We start from the raw sequence: 17,424 nt of genomic DNA, 5'->3' as shown, positions 1-17,424 counted from the left end.
GTTTCTTCTTGTATTTCTCATGAGGGTTTTATCCTAGAGAGAAAGATAAGAAGCTAGGAGTCCACGGTTCAAAGGGCTTCAAAATAAAATTTCAAACCGTCTGGCCAATTCCACCAAAAAACAAAACGAATAGCATGTGGAAGTGGCATCAGACACCAATGAAACCTTTTATGAATTCTATTAAATAACTTATTCAAATTATTACTGAATTTTCTTTTGAATGAAAGTAGCATCAGATGCCAATAAAACTTTTATAAATTTTATTAAAGAATAACTTATTCAAATTATTATTGAATTTTCTTATGACATGATATGTCATAGTTTAATTTCTAAGTTTATTAGACCTCGCCAATTTTACAATTAACGATGTGTACTATTACGTAACTTTTTTTCACCATCTTTGGATTAAAATTTTATGCGAAGCGACGGCGAAAATGTAAGTGAGATAATACTAGTATGTGGTTCACTAAGCTATCTACCATGGCCATTGCATGCGGTTGGTGCACAGTTCTTTTCTATGAGCACCATAATACCTAAACCAATCATCTTCATCCGTTCTGAACTTTCGAGTCGACTCTTGACTAGTAATCACTTACATCGCGCGCAAAAGATAATGACCTCAAACGAAAAAAAACTCAAAACTATAAAGTTGTAGACCCAATCAAGTGCTACAACTTTTATATAAAAAGTATCTTCATTTAGCACCGTACAAAAAGATAAGATTTTTTCAAGGCGACAAGGGCTTTTACGTGATTAATATGATGCTGAAACTTTATATTATTTTTTCTGAACATCTTAGTGATCTCAAATGTAAAAACTCAAAACTATAGATTCCTAGATCCCATCTAGAGCTACAACTTTCATATAGAAAGTATCTCCATTTGACTCCGTATAACAGAGAGATGATTTTTCCAATGCGACAAGCGTTTTGTACGCGATTAATATATTGCTGAAATTTTATTTAATTTTTTTGAGCATTTTACCGACCTCAAATGGGAAAACTAAAATCTAGAAAGTTGTAGATCTCATCGAGAGCTACAATTTTTGTATAGAAAGTATCTCCATTGGACTCCATATAACAAAGATATATTTTTTCCAAGACGACACGTCCTTGTACGCGATTAATATACTGTTAAAATATTATTTAATTTTTTTGAACATCTTAACGACCTTAAATGGAAAAACTCAAAACTAGAAAGTTATAGATCTCATCGAGAGGTACAATTTTTATATCAAGATCATCTTCGTCCAAAGTCGTATGAAAAAGATACAATTTTTCTATGGGAATGGCGCGATAAGGATTTACACGTGGAAATCGTTGTCCGACAGGGCAGATCGTGCCGCGCCCAGTGTGTTTTAGCTACGCTATGGACTTAGGCGCGGCCATTAGATTTGTAAATAAAAAGAACGGTGTTAGATTTGGAATTTGTTTTAAGAAAAGCTTAAAAATAAAAAAAAATCGCGGAGTGCTCCTGGAACATTGCCCTAGCAAGCCCAATCTTCCAACTATAAAGAATGCTAAACCATCCGGAGAGGAAGTCTATGTGCTTCTTTCCGTCTGCGATGTGACGCGCGAAACCATGACGAAGACTCGTGGAGGAAGCGTCGAGGAACCAACCAAAAGTCCAAAGCGCGCGGTCACGGGCTCATCACGGCTATTTCACCACGTCTTTCCTCCGACTGTCCCACACATATACGTATATCATCACGGTCCGGTCACGGAGCAGGTCATCAGTAGACAGGCAACAGCCATGGCGATTATTCTTTGTGCATCACCCGCAGCGCCGCCATGGATCTTGCTCTGCGCGCTCGGGGCCCTGGCAGTGGCGGGCCTGTGGGGTGCGTGGCGGGCGCTGGAGCGGTTCTGGCTCCGCCCGCGGAGGCTGGGCCGCGCCCTGCGGTCGCAGGGCTTACCTGGCACGGCGTACCTGCTTCCCCTCCGGCGACATGAAGGAGTTCCTCCGCCTCGCCGCCGCGGCCTACTCTGAACCCATGCCCCTGGCGGCCTCGCACGCCGTTGCTCCTCGAGCGCTTCCCTTCGACCACAGCATCACCAGGCAGCATGGTAATCTCGCTGTGACCTGGTACGGGCCGGAGCCGAGAGTGATCGTGAACGACCCCAAACTCACGCGAGAGATCCTGGCAAACAAGCACGGCGTATTTGGGAAGCAGAAGTCTGTTCTTTGGGTCGAGAGGCTGCTGGCCAACGGCCTGACGACCCACCAAGGCGAGAAATGGGCCACGCACCGGAGGATTATCAACCACGCCTTCCATCTCGAAAAGCTCAAGGTCACTTCTTTACACACAACCTCGATCTATATATATTGGTTCACTGTCGCAATATCATGGGACTCTTTGCAATACTGATTGATTCACCTGAAATTACCCAAGCCTATGCTTAATAAAACTTAAATTTAAGGTCCGATATTCTGCTCTGCTGCAACTGAAACATTGAATTCATTGTTTTTGGCAGAGGATGTTGCCAGCTTTCGCCGCATGTTGCGGTGAGCTGATAGGCAGATGGGAGAACTCTGTAGGCTCTGAGGGTATGCAGGAGATAGATGTGTGGCCGGAGTTCCAAAATCTCACAGGCGACGTCATCTCCCGCGCGGCGTTCGGGAGCAGCTTGAGTGAAGGCAGAAGGATCTTCCAGTTGCAATCGGAGCAGGCACAAAATGCTGTAAATATGGCAAACAGGATGCATATCCCAGCCTACAGGTGAGCTCGCATCTCATGAATATTCATTTATTTTAAAATTTGGTGCAAATTACATGGAGCTGTCAGAACAGCTAGTAGTGTAGCAACTGAAAAACACCAGCACCTGCCGAGACTGACCAGAAGAAAAATGGCATCAGCAGGCGCTATCCACCCAATTGCTTCTTCAATTGAAAAATTCTCCATTTACTATCTGACGTAAACCTCAGTAATTCTCAAAGCAGAAAATGAGACGTTGATTTCTTTACATAGGTTCCTACCAACAAAGCTAAATAAAAGGATGAAGGAAAACGCGCGTGAAGTTGAGACGCTTCTCAAAGGCATTATCTCAAAGAGGGAGAGGGCAATGAAGGACGGACTCGATAACGACGACCTACTAGGATTGTTACTGGAATCCAACACTAAAGAAAGCGGGGAAAGTGGGAGCACCAAGGCAATGATGAGTACAGAGGACATAATCGGGGAGCTGAAGCTATTCTACTTCGCAGGGATGGAGACAACCGCAGTGCTGCTCACATGGACAATGGTGCTTCTGAGCATGCACCCTGAGTGGCAGGATCGCGCGAGGGAGGAGGTTCTTCGCATCTTTGGGAAGAACCAACCGGACTCTGAGGGCATCAATCAGCTCAAAACTGTGAGTCCAAAAATGCCAAGACATAATATTCTGAATTTTTTTTCTCGTTTCAGTCACAAATCTGCAAAGCTCCAGCTGATGCCTTTTTGTGTCCCAGGTTACAATGATATTACATGAGGTTCTGAGATTGTACCCGCCTATACTGCTACTTGGCCGGGAGACGTATCAGGAGACAGAGCTTGGAGGGGTCAGGTACCCACCTGGTGTTGTATTTTCGTTGCCAATTGTGTGCATCCACCACAACCCAGGAGTTTGGGGAGAAGACGCAGACGAGTTCAGGCCGGAGAGGTTCGCGGAGGGCGTCTCCAAGGCATCCAAGGACGCGCCGGCGTTCTTTCCGTTCGGCTGGGGGCCGCGGATATGTGTTGGTCAGAACTTCGCGTTACTGGAGGCCAAGATGGGCTTAGCCATGATCCTGCAACACTTCTTGTTCGAGCTCTCACCGTCTTACACGCATGCACCGTGCGCGGTCTCCACTCTGCAGCCACAGTATGGGGCGCAGATTAAGCTTAAGAAACTCTAATGTTTTTTTATTAAATGGCCAGCGAACCATAGAACTAGTGCTTAGCTGGTGATCTTGGAAGGGGTCGGTCGTATGGCTGTAAACTTATACGATTATATAAATGTAAAACATATTAAATAATGCTTTTATGTGATCAAGGCGTTTAAATAAACTTATACGCTGGTGTTGGAGCTGTTTGTGTGCGAGGGGTTTCCTGTGTGGGTCGATCCAACGTTGAAGGAGCTCGCCGCCTCGTTAGTCATGAGCACCCCAGCGGGAGCACCAACGCCTAGGTGCTCGATTGCTCCGGCGGCCGCTTCTTGGGAAGTGGATGCATCGCTGGTGGACACTCGTTCTCCATCGCTTGTGCAGGGGCCACCACAGGTCACACCGCCACGGGGATAACCCGACGTCATGGATGCCGAGGCGTGCTCTGATCTAGCGCTGGTCGGGGCTGCCACCCCGGGAGACATGATGGTCGTGGCTACCACGGACGCCGTCAACCGCACTCCATCCCCTCAGACGTCCTCTACCGACTGACGCCTCAAGCGCTTCATTGAGCGAGTCATAAAGGCAAGGCAGCCGCCACTCCTGGAATTGCCCGGAGTTGATACGGTCCACGATGGATGTGCACCGCTCGCACTCCCTAAGAGAAGCAAGTAGATAACGGCACAGAGCATGTCACATATCCCGGCGTTAAGCGAGGTGAGCACATTGTCTTGAAGCGCCTAGGACTAACAAGTGGGATGTGCTCTCCATCCAAGTCGGCCATGAAGACGTACGAAGAAATCTTCAGCGGTGACCCTGATAATATGCAGGCGCTTCGTGAGTTGTTCCCACCGAACGGTGATGTCTTTGCGCGCAAGTAGCGCCGCCGCCGCCCGGGGGCCCGGCCATAGGTCTCCTCGTCGGCGCTGTAATTTAGGATGATCAGTGTCTAATGTAACAGTATAACTTTCAATGTACTAGGGAGGGTCTGAGCGTCCATGTAAAACTATTCTGACCCCCTAGGACGCCGCTAAGGCGTGTTGTATTAATTTTTTTTGTCTATCTTAATACAAAGATGCATAAACCTTTTGCCTAATCGAAAAAAATCAAGGTGCTTAAATAGCGTTTTTAGTGATTGCTAACACACTCTAGCGGTGGTATTAATAAAAAAATATTCCGTTAATGACTCATATAATCATATACAAATGATATTAATAAAATATTTAAGATCATATTAATATCTATGGCACATAATTTATGGAAAATATTCTTTGATATATTTATACATTTTAAGTTACGCCCACACTACATTGTGCCCCACGATCCCCACCTCGAAAACGACATTGCACGAACAACTTGGCCCGGGTCATCACCACCTCCAAGCCAGCGCACCAGATCAGCCGCCCTCTCGGGGCCTCGGCACTGTGCACCAAGGTCTCGGCTATCTCGGGGTTCGTGTCCGCCGAGACCCCCTACTGCGGTGCAGCCTCGGCACCGACCGAGCCTTGGCCTCGCCCACAGTCGATCCATGGCGATCCGCACCCCGGCCGCCACACCTGCTCCGAGGCAACCCAGGAGCTCCCATGATGCACTGGGACAGATGTGACCAGCACATCGCCCTAGCGCTCCAAGGACGGACCGCTTCGACGACCGCGCCGCCACAGGAACAGGCTACAGGGCCTGGACACGCCGCCTCTGTTCACACGACACCGTATAGTTAGCACATGTACCATCCTTGTCCTCCCTTCAGGCTATAAAAGGAGAGGACTTGGGTCATTTTAAGGGGACGGACAGAGAAGAATACACACACATACTCATCCCAGCCGCCTGAGAGCAACGTCTTAAGCGGCCCACACGACACCTCGTCGAGACCTGGGACTAGCTCTCTCTCTCACCCAGCTTGTAACTCCCTACTACAAGCACCTCGGTGCAAGGAATACAAGATCAATCTCTCAGACTGGACGTAGGGCATCGATTGCCTGAACCAGTATAAACCTTATGTCTCTTTGCATCACCATCTGAAATTGGGAACACGCAGGATAAATTCACTAGTTGGTTGAGGACCCCTGGCCCGAAACACTGACAGTAGGCATGCTAATTGTTGCATTTGAGGGAGTATTGCAGACCCTAAACAAAAAACTGATAGGAAATGGTGAAGCTTGTGGAAAAGTCATTTAGAAACAAACATTTACATATAAAGGGGAAATCCTTTCGCGCAAAAGTAGTTACTACTTAGAATAAAATTACAAAAGGCTAAGCATATACCTGGTAGCAACACCTCGATGGGTTAGCGGAATGCCTAGTCCTGCTGCAATTCCCAAAGCAGAAGTAATTCCTGCACAATTTTGCAATTTAGATCCAAGTATTTCATAACTGCTACCAACCAACAATGCAAAGTATCCAAGCTAGTGCAATAGGATTATCATACCTGGGATAACTTCAACTTTGATTTCCTGCTGCTGTAAGAAATCCATCTCTTCTCCACCCCTTCCATAAACCTGAAAGGAATACAAGCAAATTTATTGCTCGCATATAGAAGTGCAATTCCAGAGAGTTATATGTGGAGGGAAACAGTCTATGCTCACAGTGATAAAAATCGCAATGTTGGCGCTACTTTTCTTTGCCTCTATTTTTTATTAGAAAAGGTACAACTGCACCCCTGTGGCTCTGGGATCCCTAAAATGGTACGTCCACATGGAATTTACATGAGACGGTATAACCAAATAACCAATAAGAATAGGAATTCTTTTGAGGAAAAATGAATGAAAAAATAGAAAATTTTAGAATCAGTACTTGGCACTATACAGATAAAACAAAGAAGTACAGGGCATAATTAAGTGGCATTGTTTTTCTCAGTTAATGCAAGGCTATAACACTTAGAATTGAGAAGTATTTCTGCAATGACAACTGAAAAGATTAAATAAGGACATGATTGATCTTCTACACTGCTGTGCAAACACAACTTAAAAATGATTGATCTTTTTCCATCCTAGCAATATTGTCTCCTTCCAAGTACAAGAACCACATGTATCAAAGGAAAACACGGAGGGTTTACTTTTTGTTCTTTTATTTATGATCTGCTGCTTTGATGAGTCAGATGTGACAACCATGACGTATTGGTCATAACAGTACTAATCAGTTCTATGCATCCATCACTTGAAAATGACTTAAGCCGCACCCAGAATGGATCGTCATTTTAAAAAGTTAGTCCTCAATGTTTGATGACACTACCACTAGCAAAAATTTTCAGTCCGATTTTATCGTTTGAGCTTGGTTAACAAATGGAAGTGCCACAATAATCCTCAGGTGCTCCTTCTGTTCTGCTCTCTTGTAAATCACTTTGTTTCCTGACTCTTTTGGTTTAATATATTTTCCCCTCCAGTTCGTAAAAAAAAAACAATAATCCTCAGGTGCTAAGTAGATTTGAAAGCAAGAGCAAATTACCTGAGGATCGCCTGATAGAACTAAAAGTATCTAGGCATAGATCTAGCTGATAGAACTTGACTTAGGCAAAAAGAGTTTGTTGATGCTGTACCTCATCTCGAGTCTTTAGTCGTGGCCATGGCGCCGGCGACGAAGTAGCAGCAGTGCGGGTCCGGTCTGGTGACGGTGGTGAAGACAATGGCGCTTTCCGTCGCTCACAGCGCGCCCTCACGATCGGTCTAAGGTTAGGACATCGGTGGGGCGCTAGCGGCTGCAGCGAACCTCGTCCCTTGTGCCCCGGCCCCCACCGTCCTTTTTATAGCGCTGCGCGACGGGGGCCCATCAGCCAGGATAACGGCTGGACGCCCCCGATCAGTGCGCGGATCAAGGGCCCAATTAGCCGTTGGCCAACTGGTTGAGATCAATCTAACATTCTCCCCCTTGATCTCACCTTATGACTTAAACTTAACTTACTTTATCTTTTTTCCCATTCCATCACAAATTAGTGCATAGAGCGCTGGCTCATTATCATGGTAGTTGCCATTAGATTAAACAGCTACAATTCACCTCTCTGTTTTGAAACAGATTCTCAACTAGGCGCTTAGTATCGAGAAATCATATGCTTTCCCGTAAACCCATATCGACTGTGTGTTCTCTGAACGCACTGGGTGGTTAGCCTTTGGTAAGCGGATCCGTAAATACTTGCTTGGTACTTATATGCTCAATGCTTTTCAAAATGATTCTGGATTTTCTCCTTTACAACATATAACTTAATGTTAATGTGTTTGGCAGCACACTTGACTTGTTGTCTTAGGAGTTAACTACTTTAAATGGTTATTATTGTTGACTACTATTGTTAAATCCGGGTACATATTTCCTTAACCACTTTTGCGTGTTCTGAGGCCTCGTGACAAGCTATACTATGGTATGCAGTCATTGATGACACCACAACTGTTTCTTTAGAGCTTTTCCACAATAATACTTTAACTGCGAGTGTTAGCAACTACTGTAGATTTCACTACACATCTCGTCAAGACTTAACATTTTATACCCACAACTATTTGAGAGTACTTGTTCTTTCTTACTCAGCACGAGGCCCATAATACTCTACAAAATTGCAAGACATTCTCAACTCAATTCTAGTGATCTATATCTAGACTGGACTTCTATCAAAATATCTCGGATACATAAACTACGTCAGTGTAAGTTCTTACTTATACATTCATTAAGCTTTCAACAGCTGAAGCATATGGAACCATGTTCATTTGATCGATCTCATATCGGTTCCAGGAACACTTAAAGTTTCCAAATCTATTACCCTTGATTATAGGAGTAGGCGTTGGTTTACTCACATGCATACTTTATTTCTTTAGAATTTTTTCTAAGTATGACTTTGCGATAGTCCTAATACCCCTTTTCTTCTATCTCGGTGAATTTCTACTTCACCAAGATCATTTATATTGAAACTTGAGGACAAGAACTTCTTCTCCAATGGCAGATTAACATCACTACTAGTGAGTAGAATGTCATCTATACACAGGATGTGAAAAATGAATTTTCTATTCTTGAACTTCGCATAAATGTTATTGTCCTTCTCATTTTCTTTAAATCCAAAACTTTCTCATTGTTTCATCAACTTCAAATACTACTGTCTAGAGACTTGTTTTAACCCATAAATGGATTTCTACAGACGACATCCTGTACATTCTTTTTTTCCACGACAAACCTTTGAGTTGTGCCATGTAAACGTTTTCATATAAATCCCCGTTGAGGAATGTCGTCTTTACATCCATTTGATGTAACTCTAAATCGTAATGTGCCAATAACACCATTATGATTCTAAAAAAATCTTTGCATGAGACTGGAGAGAAAACTCTCATCGTAATCTATTCATTCTCTTTGTGTAAAGTCCTTTTGCTACAAGTCATGCTTTATATCTTTTCATATTCCTTTTGGATTCACATTTTGTCTTGTGGACCATTTCACAGCCTACTGTTTTGGCTCTATTAGGAATTTCTTCTAAGTCCCAAACATCGTTGATTTTCATCGAGTTTATTTCAACTTCGATAGCTTCCTACCATTCAAACGAGTAAACACTTCTCATGGCTTCTTCAAATGAGATGGGATCACCCTCTATTTGAATTTCTTTACTAACATAGACTTTATAGTCATTAGAAAAACTAGTTTACTAATTCTTTGAGACCTTCTGGGACCACAACTACTGGCACTTTCATGTGGGGCTGTTGTTGCTCTTCATTGCCAAGAGGCAATTGATTCTATAGGCTCCTGTATTACAAGATCTTTGTTTATATTATTCATCTTCTTCGAAGAGCAAAAAACAGGTGTTGTATTAGTCATACAACATTAATAGGTATTGAGAAACTTGTTGCTCCTGAGTCACTGGAGTGGGCACGCAGTCCCTCTTCTCTTGAAGTCTTAGGTCTCTACATACCTCTATATACCATGCTCTCCCAGATCTTCACATCTTTTCTAGTGTATCTTCAAATATCTTATTTTGGGTTTAATCTGTTAAAACCTCATATGACGCTTTAAGTACCACCTTAACATCTTTGAGGCTAACTACGCCATCTTCCGTTGGACCTTTAAAAGGTCCAGGAATTTAGCTATTTCTCTGCTTAGGGGTATCATTGTTGTGACCGTTGTACTCCTCCAACGGTCATATTCATCTTAATTAATCTTTATCTCACTCTTAATGAAGAGTATCTTTCTTAATTGATCTTTATCTCACTCTTAATAAAGAGTATTTTTCTTAATTGATCTTAATATTCTCCCCCTCGAAATATGGCATGAACTTTACTGCCATAATTTTGAGAACTATTCAGAAAACCTGTGAACGAGGAGATACTTATAACTTACTTTATTCACATGATTATGTTATGTAAACAAAGTTATTTCTTGATCCATTTAGGAGTACACTTTTCTTATTTCACTTCAAGAACTCAAAGAGGTCTTTTATTAACTGTACTTTTGCAAGTCACGCTTGCATCTTTTCCTTGTCTTTTGATTAGTTTTAACCATGACGGTGCATTTCTATTTGCGCCATGGTCAATATTAGGATAGCATAAGAACTACCCAAACTTCTCTCGCTACGTGGGATACCAAAAAAATATGATTCATCATAAAACTTCCTCCCGCCATGTAGGATTGACTAGCATAAGTACTATGCCAAACTTCTCCCATGCGGGATACATCTATATACAATTTGCTGTAACGAAAACTTATTCATTACGACTAAAACATTCACTTATACTTTATTTTTCAATTAAATCTTCCCATTAGTTCTAATCTAATCAAAAAATTAGTAAACAGTCCTGAACTGGCTTAACTCAAGCCTTTTCATTCACATACCCCATCATTGTAGCCCATTGACATGCAGCCGAGTGATCTCGTCAAATAAAAACATACAGGTGCTTCTGCATCAATTCTACATCACCGTTGGACAAAAAATAGAATTAATATATAAAACTCATAAATTAACTTAAAAGACATACAAGTACTCTTCAAAATTAAATTCTCCCATTGATTCGAATTGAATTAGAAGATAATCAACATCATTACTGCAGAAACACAATAATAAAATATATTCTATTTGTTCAGGAGCATTTCTTGGTTTTTATCTACTCTCTGAAAATTGACCATGTTGGTATAAAATTTATCAGAGATTTAAACTTCAAACTTAAACTCATTATAATATTGCTATCATCAACGTTGGTCAGAAAATAATAATACCATAATTTAACATAAACAAATCGGACTACTCCTCTAATTTAAATTTTCCCGTTGATTCTAATTTAATTAAAGGATAAACATAATAATAATTTACTAAATGTAACAACTCTTCAAATTAAATTCTTCCATTGGTTTGAATTTAATTAGAAGATAATCAACATTAAACTTTGCAGTGGAAACATAAAAAATATAATTTATCTACTTTTCAAAAGCATTTTACTATACTCATCTACTCTCCAAAAAAATTGTCTTGTTGCTTCAAATTTTGATAGAGATTTAAACTGGACAAAAATCATCAAAATTTGCTTCTGAAAATAATAAAACATTTCATAATCTTTACTGTGCATACAACCCGGCCATCACTATTGCGCGTTTGCACGCGCGGCCCATCGACGAAAACGCGGCCCAGCGGCCTGCTTCCCCATCGAGTGGGCCCGCTCCTCCGTGCCTAGGCCGCAACCTGGGCCTGGGCTAGGAATCTGCTACCCCACCTAGGCCAAATGTCAGCCCGAGCAGTCTCGGCTGTTGATCTCGATCGAACGGCAGGACGTGAATCTCGGCAAGAGAAAACCCCCGATCGGCGAATCTCCCCAAACCCTAATTTCATTCTATTCTTTCGCGCCGGCTGACTATCTCTCCTTTCTCACCCAGCAACATGGTAGTCGGAGATGGCGGTGCCGCCGCCGGTCCCCTCGCTGGTGCGCGCGCCCACCATAAGGTAAGCGCGCCGCCGTCAAGCGGTCTAGCGACGACGCCCTGATCGCGTGTGCACGGCTCCCCGAAACCCTAGAGCTCATTCTTTCCTCTACTTCTCTCTCTTCGCCGCGCTGCACATAGACTACTCTAGGATGGGCGCGACGAAGGAGATGGCGCCGCCATGGCACCCCTTGTCGGCGTACGTGTGTGGCCAGAGCCACGCGCGACGTCATTGAGCGGCACCGCGGTGGTGCCCTTTGGGCGTCGAGCGGCACTGCGGTGGTGCCCTTTGGGGCCCACGCAATGGCGGATCTCTTCGCACGTGACGGCGGTGGTGATGGCGGTAAGGAGACCAGGTAGGTTCTTCCTCCCCTTCTCCGTCCGTTCCCCTGCTTTAGGGTTAGGGTTAGGTGGATTCTTCTTGCTCCCACGGCGGCTCGGGGTGCACTTCCCACGCGGCATCGAGGCGATGGTCAACGGTGGTAATCTAGGGTTAGGGTTTGGGAATCTGTCAACTCCTTCTAATTTCTTTAGACTTTTCTACCCCTGTCTAGATCTACACACTTAGAACCTGGCTCTGATACCATTGATAGAACTAATAGTATCATCTAGGTATAGATCTAGCGGGTAGAACTTGACTTAGGCAAAAAGAGCTTGTTGATGTTGTACCTCATCTCGAGTCTCCAGTCACGACCATGGCGCCGGCGACAAAGTAGCAACAGTGTGCGCCCGGTCTGGTGACGGCGGTGAAGGTGATGGTGCTTTCTGTCGCTCACAGCGTGCCCTTACGATCGGTCTAGGGTTAGGACATCGGTGGGGCGCTGGCGGCTACAGCGAACCACGTCCCTTTTGCCCCGGCCCCCACCGTCCCTTTTATAGCACTACACGATGGGGGGCCATCAGCCAGGATAACGGCTAAGCACCCCGATCAGGACATGGATCAAGGGCCCAATTAGCCATTGGACCAACTGGTGGAGATCAATCTAGCATCGCCACCTTTCAAGCGCACAACATTGGCACCAGCCTCCGCAAAGCTTAGCAACAGCTCGTGAGTCTCCTCCTACATTGCATCAAACAGTCATCAAACATACAAATTACCAACAAGGGGAAGGAAAAGTACAAAGTCCTAAACCGAGGTCGCTTCAATTCTCTGTTATTTTTTTTCCCATACAGACATATGGCAAGCTCTGTTTTTCTTCATGGAAGTTGTCTGACATGTTCTTAAGAAAAAGTACTTGAAATCGTTATTGCGGAATGCCCGCCCAATTAGCATTTCCAATCGCGTGTAAACCTCAATTGATCCAAATCGAAACGAAAGGATAGTGTTCCCACCTGCGTGCGGTCGTGGTATGCCGCTGTCTTGCCGACATAGAGCAGCCTGGCGCCCTCCCTGACCAAGTCCAACACGTCATTAGACACCAGCCTATCGTAGAGCACCAGGTCCGCCGCCTTGATGGCCTGGACCGCCTTGAACATGAGTAGCTCGGGGTCCCTGGGCCCTGTACCCACCAGTGCCACCCTCCCGGGTCCGCCGCCGCTATCTCGCCCCTCGGCGCCCCTCTCCCTGGACGCCCTCAGCGCGTCCAGGAGCGTCCATAGCTCCGGCAGCTGCAGCGCGATCTCGTTGTCCTGGCGGCCCGCTGCCGCAGCAGCGGCAGCATTTGCGGCAGCATCGGAGGACGGGGATGCTGAGTTGGAGGAGCCATCGGTGGCGTAGGACCAGGCGACGTGGCGGTAGCGTGAGGAGGAGGTGGCCTCGGTGAAGGGCGAGGCGCGGACGGCGGCGCCAACGCAGGCGTGGGGCCTCGCGTTCGCGGCGGCGAGGGAGGTCGAGGTGGGTGTTGCGAGCGCAGAAATGGAGGCTGGTCGAGGCTGGAAGCAGGGCGTGCGGACGGCGAGAGCCATGGTGATACGGGGCAGCGGATGGCTTCGTCGCCGCTGGTGGTGCGCATTTTATAGGGAGGAAGGCAGGAAGCTGACCAGGACTAGCTGAGTGTTATTTTTGTATTTTGGTCCTTTTTTAAAACATTTTTTAGAAAAAGACCACTGCCAAAACGTTTTATGAAAATAGACCGTTTTTAGGCGTCTTAGGACATGACGCCGAGGTATGAGGGTCGGCGTCGACTGACACGACGCTGAGGTCTTGCCACGTCATGGACGACCCCGGTCGACGGCGACACGGTGGCGCATGGGGCCCACTACGTCGGCGTCGTGTCAGCCAACGCCAGAGGCCGAACCTCGGCGTGTAGTCTCACCACGCCGAGCTACCTGTTCAATGAGATTCAAAACTCAATTCTACCCCAAAAACGTGACTGAACATAAATTTTTGTCCTTTCGTATCTCCTGATCTGTTTAGTTCTGGCACAAAATGTAGTAACAAAAGTTGTAGATCTATATGAGTACTACAACTTTTCTTTAAGATTCAAAGTCTTATTCGGTCTGGTTGGAGAGATACAAGGCTCCAAAGTGGGGTACATGAAAACTGAAATCCTAAATTCAGTCATCCAGACTTAGCCAAATTTTGAGCTCCCCAAAACAGTCATGGATTCCAACTTTAGGGCTCGTTTTGACTTTTTTACAAGCTTATCTAGCTCTTGGCCCAAAAACAAAGTTTGTTGTACTCCACTCAAACTTCAACTTTTATTTAAGGTGCAACTCCATAAAAGCATTGTAAGCAATTGGTCAACACCGGTCAAAATAGCATCACGGTAAAGCTCAATTTAGAGTTTTTGACCGATTGAGGCATTTTCTTGACCTTTGCTCAATATGAATCCTTTGTGACTTTTGTTATAGAGTTCATCTAGAGTCATTTGGGCAAGGTTGCAAGGTTTGGTTGATGACACATGTTCTCATTCACTTAATAAGACCAACAAACATAAATATAGCATGTCTACTCTTATTAGTATAACTCATGTTAGTAGAAGAGAAATTGTTGAGAAAGATTTTTCATTTGAATCATGCAAATAGGATTTCAACCTATACCAAAGGTTTAGTTTAATACTTTATTCTTTCTTTTTTATGATTTATAGGCTCGGCATCAAGTCTGACGACGCCGAGATAGAAGACCATGGCGTTGATTCGGCCCACGCCAACCCCATGGCGTTGATTCGGCCCACGCCAACCCTAGGGTTTGGATTCCCACAACCCGCGCCAGGTCTGGGCCGAACCTCGGCGCTGAGTCAACCCACACCGAGATTAACGACTCGGCGTCAATTTACGGAACGCCGAGCTTGGGCACCTCGTCGCTTCGCGGCAAAGGATTCCAGTATGTACCATGGGTCGGCGTTAATTGACTAAACGCCGAGGTGCCCACACTCGGCGTGTGTTCAATTGACGCCGATAGCCTGGATTCACCAAAACAATGAACTGAGCGTATAATACACAGAATACATGAGCATACAGAATTTCACATAACAAATGACCACACCGACATACACATTCATTCAACATCCATACATACATAAGGTCCAACACATTCAACATCCATACGTAGTCCATACATATGCTTCATCAATCATCCAACATAGTCCAAACATAGTACAAGGTCCATACATAGTGCATTACATAAGGTCCAATGCATACATAGTCCATGCACAAAAGAAGCATATGAAGTCTTTGGATCTTTTAGCTCGCTCCTTGTCTAATGCTCCATCATTTTCTCCTTGTCTCTCTTTTTTTTCTACAGTAGTGCATTTTCACAACTTTTAGCGGATATTGAGCTAAGTTAGAAACAATTAATGAAAACTTCACTGTGAAAAGTTTTATGAAGTTTGAAATCAAAAAGTCACCTGAAATGATAAGTTATATCCTTGTTGGAATGGTCTTATTAAGTGAATGAGAACATGTGTCATCAACCAAACCTTGCAACCTTGCCCAAATGACTCTAGATGAACTCTACAACAAAAGTCACGAAGGATTCATGTTGCCCAAAGGATCCATTAAGTAGAAAAAATTGTGACTATAAAAATAGAAGGAGAGAGTCATGAAAACAGATAATAATATAAAAATTATATAAATGTTGAATCTGAATTTTTTTTGTTGGTGTTCGAACAATGTTTTTTTAATAGAGAAAGAGATGAGAATTACCTGAGAGCTGGCGTAGAATTACCTGAGAACTGGCGTGAGGCGACACTTTTATTTATAGCCGATCTGGATTTTTTCGAGACCGAGCTGGCGTCGTTGCACTTGACCAATCCGGATTTTTTTTAGATCGATCTGGCTCCGTATTGCACCAGCTATTTGCATGTGGGCATGCAATCCGATCGACGTGTGGAGACAGCTCACAAGTCACACGTGGGTTAAACCGATCCGGATTTAGCCTGGGGGGTGGGCGCACAAACGAAAGGCTGTGGACGAAACCTCCTTTTGTTTTTTTAGATGGTATATATAATAGATGTAGAATACGGTTTTTAGGGATCTCTAGGTCATTCATTTTTGAGAAAGGGAAAAAATCAACACTAGGTCATTCACTTTTGATTGACCAGAAAAGATACGTAGGATGTGTTAGGAATGTGTGTTCGCAGAAATGCTAATATGTCCATTGAATCGCACCAAGAGTATGTGGCGTGATCGCAGTGGTGACTCGTGCCATGGTTTCTCGCACGACTCATATGGCAATTTCTGAAAATTTAGTTGAGGAAGGTTGTGTTTCCCTTCCAATACTCCTCTAGAAAATTGCACACATCTCACGGCATCCTATCTCTGTTTATTAATCAATTTTGTAATTAATTCTAACCTGGGTCTCGAGTGGGCTCGGCATGTCCATGCCTAGCCCTGTGCCCAGCCCAGAAACCCAGGTGGAGTCCCCTCCCTAAGATTCTCGGCTTTGGCGGCAGTTTTTTTACTCGCGAGGCCACCGCCGCTGCATCTGCTAGTCTCCCGGCCGTGTCACCATCGAATCCCTGCTTGCCTCCTTCGCCTCAGTCACCCTCACACTCTCGTCCCTCCCCCATGACTACATTGCGCCGCCATTCCATTCGTCGACAGGAGTTCCACATCGGCTGCTGGCTGCCGCCGTTCCAATGAGGCTAGTGGTCTGCCGCCTGCTGCTGTCTATGCTGCTGGAGGGCTACGAGGGCCACGGCCGCATGGTGGACGCCAGCTCGGGCAACCCAGACGAGCCAGCATCTTACTGTGCTGACGGCTGACGCCCGACCAAGATGTGGTAACGGCGGTCGCCAAAGAGACTCCACGACAGCGGCGTCACGTGGCAGGAGCTCTGATTTGCACGCCGGAGGACAGTGTCGTACTTAAAGATTTTAAATGTACTCGAATACTATTTTTGTCCTTTCGTATCTCCTGGCGTCGTCAGACTTGACGCCGAGCCTATAAATCATAAAAAAGAAAGAATAAAGTATTAAACTAAACCTTTGGTATAGGTTGAAATCCTATTTGCATGATTCAAATGAAAAATCTTTCTCAACAATTTCTCTTCTACTAACACGAGTTATACTAATAAGAGTAGACATGCTATATTTATGTTTGTTGGTCTTATTAAGTGAATGAGAACATGTGTCATCAACCAAACCTTGCAACCTTGCCCAAATGACTCTAGATGAACTCTACAATAAAAGTCACGAAGGATTCATGTTGAGCAAAGGTCAAGAAAATGCCTCAATCGGTCAAAAACTCTAAATTGAGCTTTACCGTGATGCTATTTTGACCGGTGTTGACCAATTGCTTACAATGCTTTTATGGAGTTGCACCTTAAATAAAA

The 17,424-nt window shown here is 44.5% G+C and overlaps 1 protein-coding gene and 1 pseudogene across 1 annotated transcript; one reads left to right on the top strand and one right to left on the bottom strand.

The window, feature by feature from the left end:
- Window positions 1-1,704: 1,704 nt before the first annotated feature.
- Window positions 1,705-4,023, top strand: LOC136531232 (cytochrome P450 CYP72A616-like; annotated as a pseudogene).
- Window positions 4,024-5,850: 1,827 nt separating this feature from the next.
- On the bottom strand, window positions 5,851-13,613 carry LOC136531237 (S-adenosyl-L-methionine-dependent uroporphyrinogen III methyltransferase, chloroplastic-like). Its single transcript, XM_066523914.1, has 6 exons — window positions 13,041-13,613; window positions 12,697-12,768; window positions 7,528-7,533; window positions 6,268-6,337; window positions 6,105-6,174; window positions 5,851-5,857 (listed from the first exon to the last, which is right to left on the bottom strand). The coding sequence occupies exons 1-6, from the start codon at window positions 13,611-13,613 to the stop codon at window positions 5,851-5,853; spliced, it is 798 nt and encodes a 265-aa protein (XP_066380011.1).
- Window positions 13,614-17,424: the final 3,811 nt, after the last annotated feature.

The sequence above is a fragment of the Miscanthus floridulus genome, unplaced genomic scaffold (assembly GCF_019320115.1).
Source record: "Miscanthus floridulus cultivar M001 unplaced genomic scaffold, ASM1932011v1 fs_308_1, whole genome shotgun sequence".
NCBI classification, from domain to species: Eukaryota; Viridiplantae; Streptophyta; class Magnoliopsida; order Poales; family Poaceae; genus Miscanthus; species Miscanthus floridulus.
The sequence above is the reverse complement of the archived record's forward strand: the minus strand, read 5'-3'. Positions and strand labels throughout refer to the sequence as shown.